This window comes from Lampris incognitus, chromosome 7 (genome assembly GCF_029633865.1).
Source record: "Lampris incognitus isolate fLamInc1 chromosome 7, fLamInc1.hap2, whole genome shotgun sequence".
In the NCBI taxonomy this organism is placed as follows: Eukaryota; Metazoa; Chordata; class Actinopteri; order Lampriformes; family Lampridae; genus Lampris; species Lampris incognitus.
The window spans coordinates 65,834,866-65,853,380 of NC_079217.1; the positions used below are offsets into that span (position 1 = coordinate 65,834,866).

The 18,515-nt window shown below is 46.7% G+C and overlaps 1 protein-coding gene across 1 annotated transcript in view; it reads left to right on the forward strand.

The window, feature by feature from the left end:
• The first annotated feature begins 201 nt into the window (after nt 1-201).
• Nucleotides 202-18,515, forward strand: part of LOC130115323 (segment polarity protein dishevelled homolog DVL-3-like) — a 34,022-nt gene continuing 15,708 nt past the window's right edge. Inside the window, exons 1-8 of the mRNA XM_056282930.1 lie at nt 202-586; nt 8,427-8,496; nt 12,517-12,632; nt 13,357-13,400; nt 13,618-13,786; nt 16,873-16,963; nt 17,303-17,372; nt 17,545-17,684. Coding sequence (XP_056138905.1) covers nt 426-586; nt 8,427-8,496; nt 12,517-12,632; nt 13,357-13,400; nt 13,618-13,786; nt 16,873-16,963; nt 17,303-17,372; nt 17,545-17,684 — 861 coding nt within the window. The 5' untranslated portion in view covers nt 202-425. The remainder of the gene's footprint in view (nt 587-8,426; nt 8,497-12,516; nt 12,633-13,356; nt 13,401-13,617; nt 13,787-16,872; nt 16,964-17,302; nt 17,373-17,544; nt 17,685-18,515) is intronic.

Consider the following 18,515-nt stretch of genomic DNA (forward strand, 5'->3'; position numbering starts at 1 on the left):
ATTATGGGGCGGTAATAAATGTGGGTACGTATATCGGTGGGGGTGGGGGTTGCATGTGCGACCCGTCGGGGGGGTTTCGTTGCTCTGCTGTAAAGCGGCTCCCACATGCGCGTGAGGAGCGCGCGACTGTTTCTGTGTTATTGTGAGGAGATTTTATTGTGAAAAGTCGCGGAGCGGCAACGCAGTCGGCGGACCCGCCGGTCCAGGATCAGACCAGCTGCACCTTCCCCTGCACCCAGACAAAAAGCAGACGCGGACCCGTGCCGGATAAACGGCCACACACGTGCTTCTGGGCGTCCCGTCCATGCCGATTCTCGGCTTCCGTCCGTGACGGGGCGGCACGGGGAGACGCGCGGAGGCAGGCCGGCCGGAGGAGCATCACGCCGGGCCTGGATGCGTCCTCCTCCCCCCTCCGGTGAGTGGCCATGGGGGAGACCCGGATCATCTACCACCTGGACGACCAGCAGACCCCCTACCTGGTCAAAGTCCCGGTCCCGGCGGACAAAGTGACTCTGGCGGACTTTAAGAACGTCCTCAACAAGCCCAACTACAAATTCTTTTTCCGGTCGGTGGACGATGACTTCGGGTGAGACTTCCCTTCTGCGGGTCGGTGCGGGCCTGTCCCCTCGCACCCACACCCACACCCACACCCACACCCACACCCACACGCGTGTATGTATATGCTATGATGAAGATGTGCAAGCGTCTATATGATGGAGATACCACGGCATAAAGATGATCTGCAAATATGGCTGCTGGGTAGGCTCCAGCGGGCTCGCGACCGGAGAGCAGGATGACGGATGGTGATGAATATCATCTATGCAGCCTTTACAGGATGGACACCACGGAAGTGACGTCATGTTGCTCTCTGTGTCTGATGGTGCAGCTGGAGATCAGAGGCGCTTCACTCTGCTATGGACCAACCTGGTCATCCATCTACCCACCCACCCATCCATCCATCCATCCATCCATCCATCCATCCATCCATCCATCCATCCATCCATCCATCCATCCATCCATTATCCAGCCATCCACCCATCTATACATCCACCTATCCATCCATCCATCCATCCACCCACTGAACTATCTATCCATTATCCATCCAGCCAGCCAGCTAGCCACCCAAACATCCATCCACCATCCATCTATCCGTCCACCTATTCATCCATCATCCACCCACTCATCCATTATGCAGCCAGCCAGCCAGCCACCCATCCACACATCTATACATCCACCTATCCATCCACCCACCCAGCCATCCATCTATCTGTCCACCTATTCATCCATCATTTACCCATCCATCCATCAATCCAGCCACCCATCCATACCCATTATCCACCCATCCAGCTAGCCACCCATCCACCCATCCATCCATCCATCCATCCATCCATCCATCCATCCATCCATCCATCCATCCATCCATCCATCCACCTATTCATCCATCCATCTTTCCATCAACAACATTCAGGAGGCCTGGGAAGGATGGAAGCCTTCAAGATTCTTGTTAAATCTGTTTCTACAACATTGATAACAATAACAACAACAGTAATAATAATAACAATAACAACAACAGTAGTACTAGTACTAGTACTAGTAGTAGTAGTAGATATTTGTAGCTCTAGTTCCACAGTTCCATTGTGTTCATTGGAAGCATCCCTGTGATGCTCTCAGTCAGACCAGACTGAACCACACCACAGCAGCACGACCAACAGGCTGAGCTGCTGTGTTTACTCGGATCATCGTCATTAATGCGTGTCATCTTCATTAATGCGTGTTATCGTCATTAATGTGTGTCGTTATCTCAGCTGAACCGGACGTGCGTCATGACAGTACGATAGGACAGAAGGTTTTCGTGTCTATATTTTATTGTTCGACTGTTGACGCAGCAGACGCGGAGACGCCGCTGTGCATGAAAGTCTTCTGCATTGGAGATGAGTGGAGTCTGGTCAGCCAGTCAGCATTTATGATGATGATGATGATGATGATGATGATGATGATGATGATGACGATGATGATCTATTCTAGTGGTGTTTTACTGTCAACACAGGGGTGTTGAGAGTAAGATGAGAGCAGTCAGGAAGTCCCCCTGAGTCTTCCTGTCATCTTCATCAGTGGTCTTCAGTCATGCCTCCTCTGTAAACCAGCGGGGGTCTTGACCCAGGGTGGACTCAGATTGTTGGACAGCAGAGGTGAAGGTGGGCTGTGGATGCTGTCAGCTTGTTAGCCCGTGTAATGAAGAGGTAATGTAGGACTTGTAATGAAGAGGTAATGTAGAACTTGTAATGAAGAGGTAATATAGGACGGTTAATGAAGAGGTAATGTAGAACTTGTAATGAAGAGGTAATATAGGACGGTTAATGAAGAGGTAATGTAGGACTTGTAATGAAGAGGTAATATAGGACGGGTAATGAAGAGGTAATGTAGGACGGTTAATGAAGAGGTAATGTAGGATAATGTAATGAAGAGGTAATGTAGGATCATGTAATGAAGAGGTAATGTAGGACTTGTAATGAAGAGGTAATGTAGAACTTGTAATGAAGAGGTAATGTAGGACATGTAATGAAGAGGTAATGTAGGACCTGTAATGAAGAGGTAATGTAGGACATGCAATGAAGAGGTAATGGAGGACATGTAATGAAGAGGTAATGTGGGACATGTAATGAAGAGGTAATGTAGGACCTGTAATGAAGAGGTAATGTAGGACGGGTAATGAAGAGGTAATGTAGGACATGCAATGAAGAGGTAATGGAGGACATGTAATGAAGAGGTAATTTGGGACATGTAATGAAGAGGTAATGGAGGACATGTAATGAAGAGGTAATGAAGGGTAATATAGGACGGTTAATGAAGAGGTAATGTAGGGCGTGTAATGAAGAGTTAATGCAGGACAGGTAATGAAGAGGTAATGTAGGACGGGCAATGAAGAGGTAATATAGGGCGGGTAATGAAGAGGTAATGTAGGACGGGCAATGAAGAGGTAATGTAGGACATGTAATGAAGAGGTAATGAAGGGTAATGTAGGACATAATGAAGAGTTAATGTAGGACGGTTAATGAAGAGGTAATGTAGGATAATGTAATGAAGAGGTAATGTAGGATCATGTAATGAAGAGGTAATGTAGGACTTGTAATGAAGAGGTAATGTAGAACTTGTAATGAAGAGGTAATGTAGGACATGTAATGAAGAGGTAATGTAGGACCTGTAATGAAGAGGTAATGTAGGACATGCAATGAAGAGGTAATGGAGGACATGTAATGAAGAGGTAATGTGGGACATGTAATGAAGAGGTAATGTAGGACCTGTAATGAAGAGGTAATGTAGGACGGGTAATGAAGAGGTAATGTAGGACATGCAATGAAGAGGTAATGGAGGACATGTAATGAAGAGGTAATGTGGGACATGTAATGAAGAGGTAATGGAGGACATGTAATGAAGAGGTAATGAAGGGTAATATAGGACGGTTAATGAAGAGGTAATGTAGGGCGTGTAATGAGGAGTTAATGCAGGACAGGTAATGAAGAGGTAATGTAGGACGGGCAATGAAGAGGTAATATAGGACGGGTAATGAAGAGTTAATGTAGGGCGTGCAATGAAGAGGTAATATAGGACGGGTAATGAAGAGGTAATGTAGGACGGGCAATGAAGAGGTAATGTAGGACATGTAATGAAGAGGTAATGAAGGGTAATGTAGGACATAATGAAGAGTTAATGTAGGGCGTGTAATGAAGAGGTAATGTAGTGCGTGTAATGAAGAGGTAATGTAGTGCGTGTAATGAAGAGGTAATGTAGTGCGTGTAATGAAGAGGTAATGTAGTGCGTGTAATGAAGAGGTAACGTATGACGTGTAATGAAGAGGTAATGTAGGACGTGTAATGAAGAGGTAATGTAGGACATGTAATGAAGAGGTAGTGTAGGACGTGTAATGAAGAGGTAATGTGGGACATGTAATGAAGAGGTAATGTAGGACGGGTAATGAAGAGGTAGTGTAGGACGGGTAATGAAGAGGTAATGTAGTGCGTGTAATGAAGAGGTAATGTAGAACGGGTAATGAAGAGGTAACGTATGATGTGTAATGAAGAGGTAATGTAGGACGTGTAATGAAGAGGTAATGTAGGACATGTAATGAAGAGGTAGTGTAGGACGTGTAATGAAGAGGTAATGTAGAACGGGTAATGAAGAGGTAATGTAGGACGGGTAATGAAGAGGTAGTGTAGGACGTGAGCCTGTTGCCCACTGCAGAACCACATGCTGGTGACATTGAGACATCTAGGACACTAGAGCCAGTTGTATAGACCACAACCTCCTCTGTCTGCCTGCCTGCCTGCCTGTCTGTCTGTCTGTCTGTCTGTCTGTCTGTCTGTCTGTCTGTCTGTCTGTCTGTCTTTATATCTGTCTGTCTGTCTGTCTGTCTTTATATCTGTCTCTGTCTGTCTTTATGTCTGGTTGTCTGTCTGTCTGTCTGTCTTTATATCTGTCTGTCTTTATGTCTGTCTGTGTCTGTCTTTATATCTGTCTCTGTCTGTCTTTATATCTGTCTGTCTTTGTGTGTCTGTCTGTTGAGTATGGTTAAAGGAAGAGGAGCAGACAGTGGGCTGATGGACAGAGAGGAGGTGTGTGTGTGTGTGTGTGTGTGTGTGACCATAGCTCCTATCTGATGGATAGAGGCCTGTGCTTTGTTCCATATAGGAATTAGTCAGGTCTCACACACACACACACACACACACACACACACACACACATGCGGTGGTCCAGATGGGTGTCGTGGTTGCAGGGATTACTCTGGATGAATAATAAGACAAGTCAAATCCTGTCACTCGATAGGCTGAACTCTGATTTCTCTATACTACTGCCAAGTTCAAAGGTCATGTTGGTCAGGCTAGTTGACATTTTAAGCACCCCCACACACACACATACAGACACACAAACACATTTTAATGTTTAAACAACAGTCAGTGAGAGACTGCCTGTCAGATACACACAGACACACACGCACACACACACACACACACACACACACAGACCTAATATACAGACAGATATAAACACAGGCAGAAAGACAGACAGACAGACAGACAGACAGATATAAAAACAGACAGACAGATATAAACACAGGCAGAAAGACAGACAGACAGACAGACAGACAGACAGACAGATATAAAAACAGACAGACAGACAGACAGACAGACAGACAGACAGACAGACAGACAGATAGACAGACAGACAGATATAAACACAGGCAGAAAGACAGACAGACAGACAGATAGATATAAACACAGTCAGAAAGACAGACAGACAGACAGACAGACAGATATAAACACAGGCAGAAAGACAGACAGACAGACAGATAGATATAAACACAGGCAGAAAGACAGACAGACAGACAGATATAAACACAGGCAGAAAGACAGACAGACAGACAGACAGATATAAACACAGGCAGAAAGACAGACAGACAGACAGATATAAACACAGTCAGAAAGACAGACAGACAGACAGATAGATATAAACACAGGCAGAAAGACAGACAGACAGACAGATAGATATAAACACAGGCAGAAAGACAGACAGACAGACAGATATAAACACAGGCAGAAAGACAGACAGACAGACAGATATAAACACAGGCAGAAAGACAGACAGACAGACAGACAGATATAAACACAGGCAGAAAGACAGACAGACAGACAGATATAAACACAGTCAGAAAGACAGACAGACAGACAGATAGATATAAACACAGGCAGAAAGACAGACAGACAGACAGATAGATATAAACACAGGCAGAAAGACAGACAGACAGACAGATATAAACACAGGCAGAAAGACAGACAGACAGACAGATATAAACACAGGCAGAAAGACAGACAGACAGAGAGCTACCCACTAATTCCAGCCTGCCTTTGCTCATGTCATGTTTCTCGTGCTTACATGTTTATACATTTTCTCACGTTTACATGTTTCTCATGTTTACACGTTTATACATTTTCTCATGTTTACATGTTTACACATTTTCTCATGTTTACATGTTTCTCATGTTTATACGTTTATACATTTTCTCATGTTTACATGTTTACACATTTTCTCATGTTTACATGTTTCTCATGTTTACAAGTTTATACATTTTCTCATGTTTACATGTTTACACATTTTCTCATGTTTACATGTTTCGCATGTTTACAAGTTTATACATTTTCTCATGTTTACATGTTTACACATTTTCTCATGTTTACATGTTTCTCATGTTTACACGTTTATACATTTTCTCGTGTTTACATGCTCATACAGTTTATCTTGTTTACATGTTTATACATTTTATCGTGTTTACATGTTTATACATGTCTACATGTTTATACATGTTCACATGTTTACATGTTTACACATTTTCTCACGTTCACATGTTTCTCATGTTTACACGTTTATACATTTTCTCGTGTTTACATGTTTATACAATTTATCGTGTTTAAATGTTTATACATGTTTACATGTTTATACATTTTCTCGTGTTTACATGTTTCTCATGTTTACACGTTTATACATTTTCTCGTGTTTACATGTTTATACATTTTATCGTGTTTACATGTTTACACATTTTCTCATGTTTACATGTTTCTCATGTTTACACGTTTATACATTTTCTCCTGTTTACATGTTTATACATTTTATCATGTTTACATGTTTATACGTGTTTACATGTTTATGCATGTTCTCGTGTTTACATGTTTACACATTTTCTCATGTTTACATGTTTCCCATGTTTACACGTTTATATATTTTCTCATGTTTACATGTTTATACATTTCTCGCGTTTACATGTTTATACGCGTTTATACGTTTATACAATTTCTCGTGTTTACATGTTCATACGTTTTCTCGTGTTTACATGTTTATACATTTGATCGTGTTTACATGTTTATACATGTCTACATGTTTATACATGTTCACATGTTTACATGTTTACACATTTTCTCACGTTCACATGTTTCTCATGTTTACACGTTTATACATTTCTCATGTTTACATGTTTATACAATTTATCGTGTTTACATGTTTATACATTCTATCTTGTTTACATGTTATACATGTTTACATGTGTGTACATGTTCACATGTTTACATGTTTATACATTTTCTCATGTTTACATGTTTCTCATGTTTACACGTTTATACATTTTCTCCTGTTTACATGTTTATACATTTTATCATGTTTACACGTGTTTACATGTTTATGCATGTTCTCGTGTTTACATGTGTACGCATTTTTTCATGTTTACATGTTTCTCATGTTTACACGTTTATACATTTTCTCGTGTTTACATGTTTATACATTTTCTCGCGTTTACATGTTTATACGTGTTTACAATTTCTCATGTTTACATGTTTATACGTGTTTCTCATGTTTACATGTTTATACATGTCTTCATGTTTACATGTTTATACATGTTTCTCGTGTTTACATGTTCGTCGCTGACTTTGTTGTTTCGACCTGTCAGTGATGTGAGTATAATTTAGTATTGATAAGTATAGATTATACATAACTTTGTATAGGTACAGATCATAGCAGGTGCATTATAGATATATGTAGATGAAAGGTCAGTATATTTGACTGTCTGGCCCTACGGGCAGCTGACTGGATGGTCTTTAACTGTCTGGCCCTACGGGCAGCTGGCTGGATGGTCTTTAACTGTCTGGCCCTACGGGCAGCTGACTGGATGGTCTTTAACTGTCTGGCCCTACGGGCAGCTGACTGGATGGTCTTTAACTGTCTGGCGTAGGGTAGCTGACTGGATGGTCTTTAACTGTCTGGCCCTACGGGCAGCTGACTGGATGGTCTTTAACTGTCTGGCCCTACGGGCAGCTGACTGGATGGTCTTTAACTGTCTGGCGTAGGGTAGCTGACTGGATGGTCTTTTAACTGTCTGGCCCTACGGGCAGCTGACTGGATGGTCTTTTAACTGTCTGGCCCTACGGGCAGCTGACTGGATGGTCTTTAACTGTCTGGCGTAGGGTAGCTGACTGGATGGTCTTTTGTGATTCTGAAATCAGATTAAGCTTCACTAGATCCGCTGGGTTTCATGAAGTCAGTTACTTCTGAATAAAACCTGCCGTCCTCAAACCAAAGAGAGAACAGGGAAAAAACACCAAACCTCTGATGTGGAACGAAGAAACGTTTTTCTTCCTGCCGTCAGTGGTTTTCTCCACAGTACGGTTCAGAATGTGAACCTGCCTTTAAAGGATTGTGTGGTTCTTCCTGGTTCCTTATCAGTCCAGATGTGGTTCTGTTAACTAGGTATCTGTCCAGTAACTACCGTGCCCTCTCAGAAAACCGATGACAGGGGCAACCTATGAGTGGGAAACTCTGTTTGTACTTCTCTGTACTGGTCTATACCAACTGGTTTTGTCTTGTTTGTTTTGTCTTGTTTTTCTCAGGGTGGTTAAAGAAGAAATCTCTGATGATGACACGCTTCTGCCATGTTACAACGGACGAGTTATCTCCTGGGTCAGACACACACTATCTGACTGTTTGTCTGTTTGTCTGTCTGCTGTCTTTATATCTGTCTGCCTGTCTGTCTTTATATCGGTCTGTCTGCCTGTCTGTCTGATCAGCATTTGGTTGCAGTTTCCTCTGCAGAGCGACACCTGTCTGCATGCTACTTACCACTAGCCATCTGCTAGTCATGGTGGCATGATGCTCGCTAGCATTACAGTTTACCGACACTGTCAACATAACTTATATTAACACAAATGTATGAATGTGGAAATCAGAACCAGAGCATTCTCCCGTGTGCTCCGGAGGGTGTGCTCCAGTTATCGGGGCATCACATTACTCAGCCTCCTTGGTAAAGTCTGCTCTAGGATGCTGGAAAGGAGGCTCCGACCGATTGTCGAACCTCGGATCCAGGAGGAACAATGCGGATTCCGTCATGGATGTGGAACAACGGACCAACTCTTCACCCTTGCTGAAGTGCTGAGGGGGGCTTGGGAGTTTGACCAGCCAGTCTACATGTGTTTTGTGGACTTGGAGGAGGCTTACAACCGTGTACCCCGGGGCACTCTGTGGGGGGGGGGGTTACTGCGGGAGTATGATGTACCAGGGCAGTTGCTACAAGCCATCCTATCTCCTTGTATAGTCAAAGTGAGAGCTGTGTCCGCATTCTCAGCACAAAGTCAAGCATGTTTTCAGTGGGTGTTGGACTTTGGCAAGGTTGTCCCTTGTCTCCGACTCTGTTTGTCATATTGATGGACAGGACCTCAAGGCGCAGCCAAGGTGAGGAGTGTGTCCGTTTTGGGAACCTCAGAATTGCATCTCTGCTCTTCAGAGATGATGTGGTTTTGTTGGTTTCATCAGAACACGACTGGGGCGGTTTGCAGCTGAGTGTGAAATGGCCGGGATGAGAGTCAGCACCTCCAAGTCTGAGGCCGTGGTTCTCTACCGGAACAGGGTGGATTGCTCCCTCCGGGTTGGGGATGAGTTGTTGCCTCAAGTGAAGGAGTTCAAGTATCTCGGGGTCTTGTTCACGAGTGAGGGTAGGATGGAGCGGGAGATTGACAGGTGGATTGGTGCAGCATCAGCAGTAATGTGGACGTTGTACCAGACCGTCGTGGTGAAGAGGGAGCTGAGCTGGAAGGCAAAGCTCTCAATTTACTAGTCAAGCTTTGTTCTAACCTTCACCTATGGTCATGATCTTTGGGTGGTGACCGAAAGGGTGAGATCGCGGATACAAGCGGCTGAAATAAGTCTCCTCCGGGAGGTGTTTGGGCTCAAACATAGAGATAGGAGGAGCTTGGACAGCCGGAGGGAGGTCGGAGTAGAGCCCTTTTGTGTCGAAAGGAGCCAGTTGAGGTGATTCGGGCATCTGATTAGGATGCCTCCTGGGCGCCTTCCTTTGGAGGTTTTCTTGGCACGTCCAACTGAGAGGAGACCCCGGGGTAGATCCAGAACTCGATGGAGAGACTACATGTCCAATCTGGCCTGCAAGCACCTTGGGATCCCTCAGGAGGAGCTGGAGGGCATTGCTGGGGAGAGGCATGTCTGGAATGCCCTACTTACCTTGCTGCCACCGCGACCCGACCCCGGAGAAGCGGCTGATGATGACATGAGATGACATGAGATGAGATGAGATGAGATGAGATGAGATGAGATATACGTACTTATGCTATAATTATAAGAATATCATTAATATTTTCTAACCAGTATTGAATGTGTATTTACAATTGTATATTTGTATTGCACAGGCATTTGTATTGCACGTCTGGTTTGAAGAGGTAGTTTACATTGTAGATTTATCGGTGAGACATCTTGACCAGAGGGGGCTGTTTACAAAGTGTCATATTTACATAATAAGTGTCTATTTTTGCACCATGCTGTTAAGTGTTGATGAGAGAGATGGCCTGTGGGGAACAAACTGCTCCTGTGTCTGGTGGTTTTGGTGCACATTGCTCTGTAGTGCTTGCAGAGGATAGGAGTTCAACCGGACTGTGTCCGTTATGTAGGGGTGGTAGTGTCCACCCCGCCTCCTTTTTTGTTTGTTTGTTTGTTTGTTTGCTCCCCTTTACCTTGGATTAAGTGGCCTTCGCGTCTCTTTTGTTTGTTTGTTGGTGTGGTTTTTTTTACATGTATGTTCTAAAAGAAAAAGTGTTAAAAAAAGCAGACTGTGTCCTGGGTGTGTGTGTTGGGGGGGGGGTACTGTCACTCCCCATCTGGATAGTTAAGTTATCTTTTGTTTCTCCCGGTGTTCTTTGTCTTGTACTTCCTGTTTTATTTTGATACTCACCTCTTGTCTCGGTTCAGGTCCTTTACCTCCTGCCCTCATGTGTCTCCCTCCTGTGTGATTACCTGCCCTGCCCTAATGTGTTGCACTTGTGTCTCGTTGTCTCCCCTCCTCCAGAGTATATAGTCTTAGTGTCCCCTTCCTTCTGTGCCACTTCGTCTTGTTCCTTGTGACAGCGTTCCGGCATTTCCCCCCTTGTGTGAGTTTCTTGAGCCCTGTAGTTTCCTGACCTGTTTTTGCCTTTTCGACCCTGCCGTACCGACCTCTTTCCGATTAAAAGGACTGATTTTTGTGAACTGAGTCTGCGTTTTGAGTCCAAGCCTGTGGTTCAGTACTGACGGGGGGGGGGGGGGGGGTCTGTGCTGATTCTGTCCACCTGATTCCAGGCTCTAGAGGTGCACAAGTCCTGCAGGGTGGGCAGGGCAACACCAATGATTTTTTTTCCTGCTGTCCTTACTGTTCGTTGCTGTCTGTTCCTGTCCTGTTTTGTTGCTGCTTCTAACCAGGACGTGATGGATGTACAGGACAGATGTGATGACTGCGGTGTTGAACTGGCTCAACGGCTCCTGTGGAAGACCAAATTTCCTCAATTACCACAGAAGCAATATCCTCTGCTGGGCCTTTTTGAGGATGGAGTTGATGTTGGTCCCCCACTTCAGGTCTTTTGAAATGGTAGTTCCTAGAAACTTGAAGATCTCCATGGATGACACAGGGCTGTTGGATATTGTGAGGGGGAGCAGTGCTGAGGGGTGTTTCCTAAAGTCCACCGTCATCTCCACAGTCTTGAGCATGTTCAGCTCCACATTGCTCTGATTACACCAGAACACCAGCCGCTCAACCTCCCGCCGATATGCAGACTCGTCCCCATCCTGGATGAGTCCGATGACCATAGTGTAAACTTTAGGAGTTTAACTACTGGGTCCTTGGAACTGCAGTTGTTGGTGTAGATGGAGAAGAGCAATGGGAAATGACACTTTCCTACGGAGCAACAGTGCTGATTGTCCATACCGTAAGTGACGTCCCCCAGCCTCATCTACTGTTTCTCGCCTGTCAGGAAGCTGGTGATCCACTGACAGATGGCAAGGTTTACAATGAGCTGGGAGAGTTTGGAGGAGAGGATTTCTGGAATGGTGTTGAACGCTGAGCTGAAGTCCACAAACAGGATGCTTGCATATTTCACTGGACAGTCAGGTGTTGCAGGATGTAGTGCACTCTCATCTCACAATGCTGTGATTGCAACTATTCCCCAACCCTCTGTGAATAGTACACATGAACACTGTAACTCTAGTTAATGGTCACACCCATATTTGCATATGAAACTGGTGGTTGATTTCGGTCGTTATACCACTGTATTGTTTATAAGGGTGGAGACGCCTGCAGTCAGCTGAGACTGACGAAGTCACTTGGATGAGTGATGAAACGTTTCTACCACTAAACGTTGTCCCAATGAACTGATTCACCTTTCTGGGATTTTCTTACCTGGATTACTGAGCATGCATAAAGTAAATTTATCATACCTTAGAACAGGGGTGGGCAATCTTATCTACAAAGGGTCAGTGTGGGTGAAGGTTTTTGTTCCAACCAAGCAATTACAGACCTGTGTCCTAATCAAGTTCCTCAGCCAAGATGGCCCACCCCCTCCTTAGAAGAACCTGCCGCTTCCTAAACTGATTCACTTCTACTATAAATGGATCCGTGTCGTCTCGGCTGTCCACCAGATTCTCTCCTTTTTTCTCCTTTCTCTATAGTTGGTGTCAGCAGAGGGCTGTCACTCAGACTGTGGGGGGCCGGACAGCCAGGCTGAAGCCCCACCCTCTACAGAGAGAACTGGAGGCATAGGAGACTCAAGACCTCCATCTTTCCAGTAGGTACCTGTCTGTCTCTCAAATTGACCATCTGCCCGTGTCCTTGTCTATCTGTCTGTTTCTGCCTCTTGTCTGGTGGTAGCATGCCTGTCGGTGTGCCCATATGTCTGTCTGCCTGTCTTTCTGTTCTTCTGTCTGTTTATCTGACCGTTCGTCTGTCCGTCCGTCCGTCCGTCTGTCTGTCCTCTACACGTGGCAGATGAGTTAGCAGACGTTGTTACAAGTGTGAAGCTCATTAGGAGACTGGGTGATGACTACTGCCGTTGTCCCGGTACACAAGAACCGGGGGAGAATCGATTTATTGACAGAAGTATGTCCCACCCCGGTACGGTAGGTGGCGATATGCCCCCTTTCAGCTGGTTGCTATTGGACGTAAGACCGCCGCGGGAACTATGGAGCATGCGCAGAACGCCTAGGCCAGTTCGGGGCCGATTGAAGCGTATACATGCCAGAGTACATCCACCCCCAACCGCATCATCTAGTGTGTTAGTCCCACTCCCAGAAAGTCCATGTAGCAGGATTTCAGTCGGACTAACATCTTCACGTGTGTTTTAAAAGTCCCGGTTTAGTCGCACTAACACAATAGATTATGTAAACGTAGTCAGCGTGGGTCCAAAGCATGGCTCTGGACCCAAAACTTGCACGAAGACAATTTGAAATCAGTCCTCACATTTTTATCCCATTGTCTGTCTGTCACTCCGTCTGCCTGTCTGTCTCTTTCAGTGGCAATGCTGTCATCCGCCAGGACGAGCTGGACAAGTCGGAGGGTGAGTCGGGTGTTTGTCTGCGGAGAGAGAACCACTCTGTTGACTGACAGCTTCTGTCTGACAGCTTCTGTGTGATAGCTTCTGTCAGTCAACTGTCGGTGAAACAGCAGTACCTCCTCTCATTTCAACCTCAACTTACTTTCTATAACACTTCCTGTCTGCTGGCACCTCATGGACGTTGTTGACGTTGGCGCCACTTTGTGTCCAACCCCTACAGACGGGAGGTTGAATGGACACGCCCCTCAGCCAATCGATGAGAGCGGGGCGGGTCTGAGGGCGGGTCAAGGGACGGAGGTGGTTGGTTACGACAGCTCGTCAACCTTGCAGAGCAGCGAATTAGAGACGACGAGCTTCTGCGATTCTGACGAGGAAGACTCAGGAGGCAGGTGAGACAGTTTTACACACAGACTCACACACCTACACACACACAGACACACACACCTACACACACACCTACACACATACTGTAACGATCGCGGATAAATAGACTCGCTAGCCTTTGGCAAACGGTTCGGACCCTTTAGCCGACTGGTTAACGTTGTGGCCCGTGGTGCGGGAGATGCTGGTTCGCGTCCTGGCTGCGGCGGTTCCCGGGCTGCCCCTCGAATTCGCTACTATACACATTTATACACGTGCACATAGACGCGTACAGAAATAGAAAAGACGTTAGGATGGTGTTGTCTTTATAAATAGAGACCTCGGGGGCGTCCGGGTGGCGTGGTGGTCTATTCCGTTGCCTACCAACACGGGGATCCCGGTTCGAATCCCCGTGTTACCTCCGGCTTGGTCGGGTGTACACAGACACAATCGGCTCTGTGTATAAAATGTGGCCCGCCGACTTCCGGTTTCTACTGCAGCGGTCACATCAGTTTCCTGTTTGTCGGCGTGTGCCGTTGACAATGGCCTATTTTCGGCGATGCCTGCCAGAGTTACCATGGATACATGTCCACCACATGCACACAACTGTCCACACACTCCACCTGCACCCACCAGCACACGGGTGGAGCGTTTCAAGTTGTACACATCAAGTTACGCCCACAAGTCCGTCCGTCCGTCCATCCCCTCATCCTCATAATTGTGGAATAGCGTGATCCTCCCACGCGCTACGTCCCCCTGGTGAAACTCCTCACTGTCAGGTGAAAAGAAGCGGCTGGTGACTCCACATGTATGGGAGGAGGCAGGTGGTAGTCTGCAGCCCTCCCCGGATCAGCAGAGGGGGTGGAACAGAGAGCGGGACGTCTCGGAAGAGGTGGGTGATTGAACGGGTACTATTAGGGGAAGGAGACGGGTAAAAAGACAATAAGTAAATCAATTAGCTAGCTAATTAATTAATTAATTAATTACTTGATTAATACCTGGAGCTGGTCAGGTGGGCAGAACACCGTGTGGTATGTCAGGACAGGTGCTCCCACAATGACAGAAGCACGTTCGTCATTTTTGTTCAAAGCAGGCATCGTTCGTGTTAGTTTGGCGCCACCTGCAGGTGGAAGTGTGACCGACGCCTGACCCAGCCTCTGGTCCGGAGAGGCGGTGGGTTCCGTTTCCTCTGTGAACCGCCGGCCTCCAGGCTGCCTCTGAAGTTTTCTATTTCTGAGTAAATCAAAATGTCGATGCATTTTTATGTTGTGTATTCTTATAGTCATCGTTTCTTTATGACATGAACAAGTAAGACTGCCGCTCACTGACCTGTAATACACCTGTAATACACCTGTAATACACCTGTAATACACCTGTAATACACGTGTATTGATGATGTCTTCATCATAGGAATAATTTTACACTATTTTTTGCACGTTAAATAATTGATGCCTATCTACTATCAAACTCAGTGTGTGCCTGACACACAAACACACACACACACACACACACACACACACACACACACACACACACACACACACACACAAAAACCTTACAAAGACACACACAATGACACCCTACACACATGTACACTCTAAATACAAACACACACACCCACACAACACACACCCATACATACACACACAACACACACCCATACATACACACACCCAGCACACACAATACACATACATACAAAACCTTACAAAGACACACACAATGACACCCTACACACATGTACACCCTAAATACAAACACCCACGACACACACACACACACACCCACACAACACACACCCATACATACACACACAACACACACCCATACATACACACACCCAGCACACACAACACACACATACACACACAACACACATACATACAAAACCTTACAAAGAGACACAATGACACACACACACACACACACCATTGGTGAGCTGCTCTGATCATTCGCTCTAGTAATCTTGTACAGAGACATGGCCTCCTGCTTCTGTGGGGCCACGCCCCCAGTTGGCTCGGAGTGGTCACGTGACGGGAACCAGCCAATGGTGGAGCAGCATGCATTGTCCAGCCAGGACGGGGTTATCATTAACAGACACAGGCAGAGCACAGGCATCCCTGATGATGCCTCATCTGTCCTGGGTGCAGAGCATCATCTGAAGAGGAGGAGGAGGGGGAGGTCTTCTGTTTCTTTCCCATCATTCTTCTACTTTAAAATCTATATTTCATACTCCTCCTTCCTCCTGCTCCTCTGCTTTCACTTTACCAGAGCATACTCCTCCTTCCTCCTGCTCCTCTGCTTCACTTTACCGGAGCATACTCCTCCTTCCTCCTGCTCCTCTGCTTTCACTTTACCAGAGCATACTCCTCCTTCCTCCTGCGCCTCTCCTTTCACTTTACCAGAGCATACTCCTCCTGCCTCCTGCTCCTCTCCTTTCACTTTACCAGAGCATACTCCTCCTGCCTCCTGTTCCACTCCTTTCACTTTACCAGAGCATACTCCTCCTGCCTCCTGCTCCGCTCCTTTCACATTCCCAGAGCATACTCCTCCTTCCACCTACTCCGCTCCTTTCACATTACCAGAGCATACTCCTCCTGCCTCCTGCTCCTCTCCTTTCACTTTACCAGAGCATACTCCTCCTGCCTCCTGCTCCGCTCCTTTCACATTCCCAGAGCATACTCCTCCTTCCTCCTACTCCGCTCCTTTCACATTACCAGAGCATACTCCTCCTTCCTCCTACTCCGCTCCTTTCACATTCCCAGAGCATACTCCTCCTGCCTCCTGCTCCGCTCCTTTCACATTCCCAGAGCATACTCCTCCTTCCTCCTACTCCGCTCCTTTCACATTACCAGAGCATACTCCTCCTTCCTCCTACTCCGCTCCTTTCACATTCCCAGAGCATACTCCTCCTGCCTCCTGCTCCTCTCCTTTCACGTTACCAGAGCTCTTCTGAGTTTTAACACTGAATCCACGTTTTAGCAGTCTGCTTGATGCTCGTGTCCAGAGGTTCCAGAGGTTCCAGGTAGGACACCTGGTTGCCATGGAGATGTTTATATTCCGATGAGCGCTGAGGGTCGTGCTAACGCTTAAACCTTCTGCGGTGTCCCGGCAGGATCAGCCAATCAACGGAGCAGAGCGGCACGCGCCTCCTCAGACGACAACGCCGTCGTCGCCGGAAACCAAAAGCACCACGGATGGAGAGGGTGAGAGCACACACACACACACACACACACACACACACACACACACACACACACACACACACACACACACACACCGCCCATGATGACGTCATAGTCCAAACAGGAAGTTGTATGTGTTTATCTGTGTATATCTGTGGTTACATGATTTCTGATGTCTCCCCTCCCCCTTTCCTCCATGTTCCTCTCTCTTCTTCTTCTTCTGTCACTTGATGGTCATTTCCCCCCTCTTCTATCTCTTTTTGTTTTCCTGTCTGTCTGTCTGTCTGTCCGTCTGTCTGTCTGTCTGTCTGTCCGTCTGTCTGTCTGTCTGTCCGTCTGTCTGTCTCTGTGTCTGTCCAGTCTGTGTCTCTCAGCAGTGTCACTGACTCCACCATGTCCCTCAACATCATCACTGTCACTTTAAACATGGGTGAGTCCCACCTCATTCCCTCATAACCTGCCTGCTCCGCCTGCTGTCACACCACCACCAACCAAATCACACCAGTCCCACACTGTGTGTGTGTGTGTGTGTGTGTGTGTGTACCCCCCTCCCTCTCTCCCCCCCTCTCTCTCCCTCTCTCTCCCTCTCTCCCTCCCTCCAGAGAAGTATAATTTTCTAGGAATCAGTATTGTGGGCCAGAGTAACGACAGAGGAGATGGCGGGATCTACATCGGCTCCATCATGAAGGGTGGAGCTGTGGCATCAGACGGACGCATCGAACCCGGGGACATGTTACTTCAGGTGCCTGTTTTTGTGTGTGTGTGTGTGTGTGTGTGTGTGTGTGTGTGTGTGTGTGTGTGTGTGTGTGTGTGTGTGTGTGTGTGTGTGTGTGTGTGTGTGTGTGTGTGTGTGTGTTCTGAGATCTCAGTTGAACTCTGGGGAGGTTTGATGTTTAGTCATGAAAAAGCCAGACTTGTCCCTCCAGATGGAGAGCCATGCATGTCTGCTGTGTGTCTTCTGCACAGCTGCTGTGTGTCTTCCGCATGTCTGCTGTGTGTCTGCTGTGTGTCTTCCGCATGTCTGCTGTGTGTCTGCTGTGTGTCTGCTGTGTGTCTGCTGTGTGTCTTCCGCATGTCTGCTGCATGTCTGCTGTGTGTCTTATGCATGGCTGTTGAATATCTGCTGCATATCTTCTGCACATCTGCTGCATGGCTGCTGTGTGTCTTCTGCATGGCTGCTGCATGGCTGCTGCATGTCTTCTGCATGGCTGCTGCATGTCTTCTGCATGGCTGCTGCATGTCTTCTGCATGGCTGCTGCGTGTCTTCTGCATGGCTGCTGTGTGTCTTCTGCATGGCTGCTGCATGTCTTCTGCATGGCTGCTGTGTGTCTTCTGCATGGCTGCTGTGTGTCTTCTGCATGTCTTCTGCATGGCTGCTGCGTGTCTTCTGCATGGCTGCTGCGTGTCTTCTGCATGGCTGCTGTGTGTCTTCTGCATGGCTGCTGCATGTCTTCTGCATGGCTGCTGCATGTCTTCTGCATGGCTGCTGCATGTCTTCTGCATGGCTGCTGCATGTCTTCTGCATGGCTGCTGTGTGTCTTCTGCATGGCTGCTGCGTGTCTTCTGCATGGCT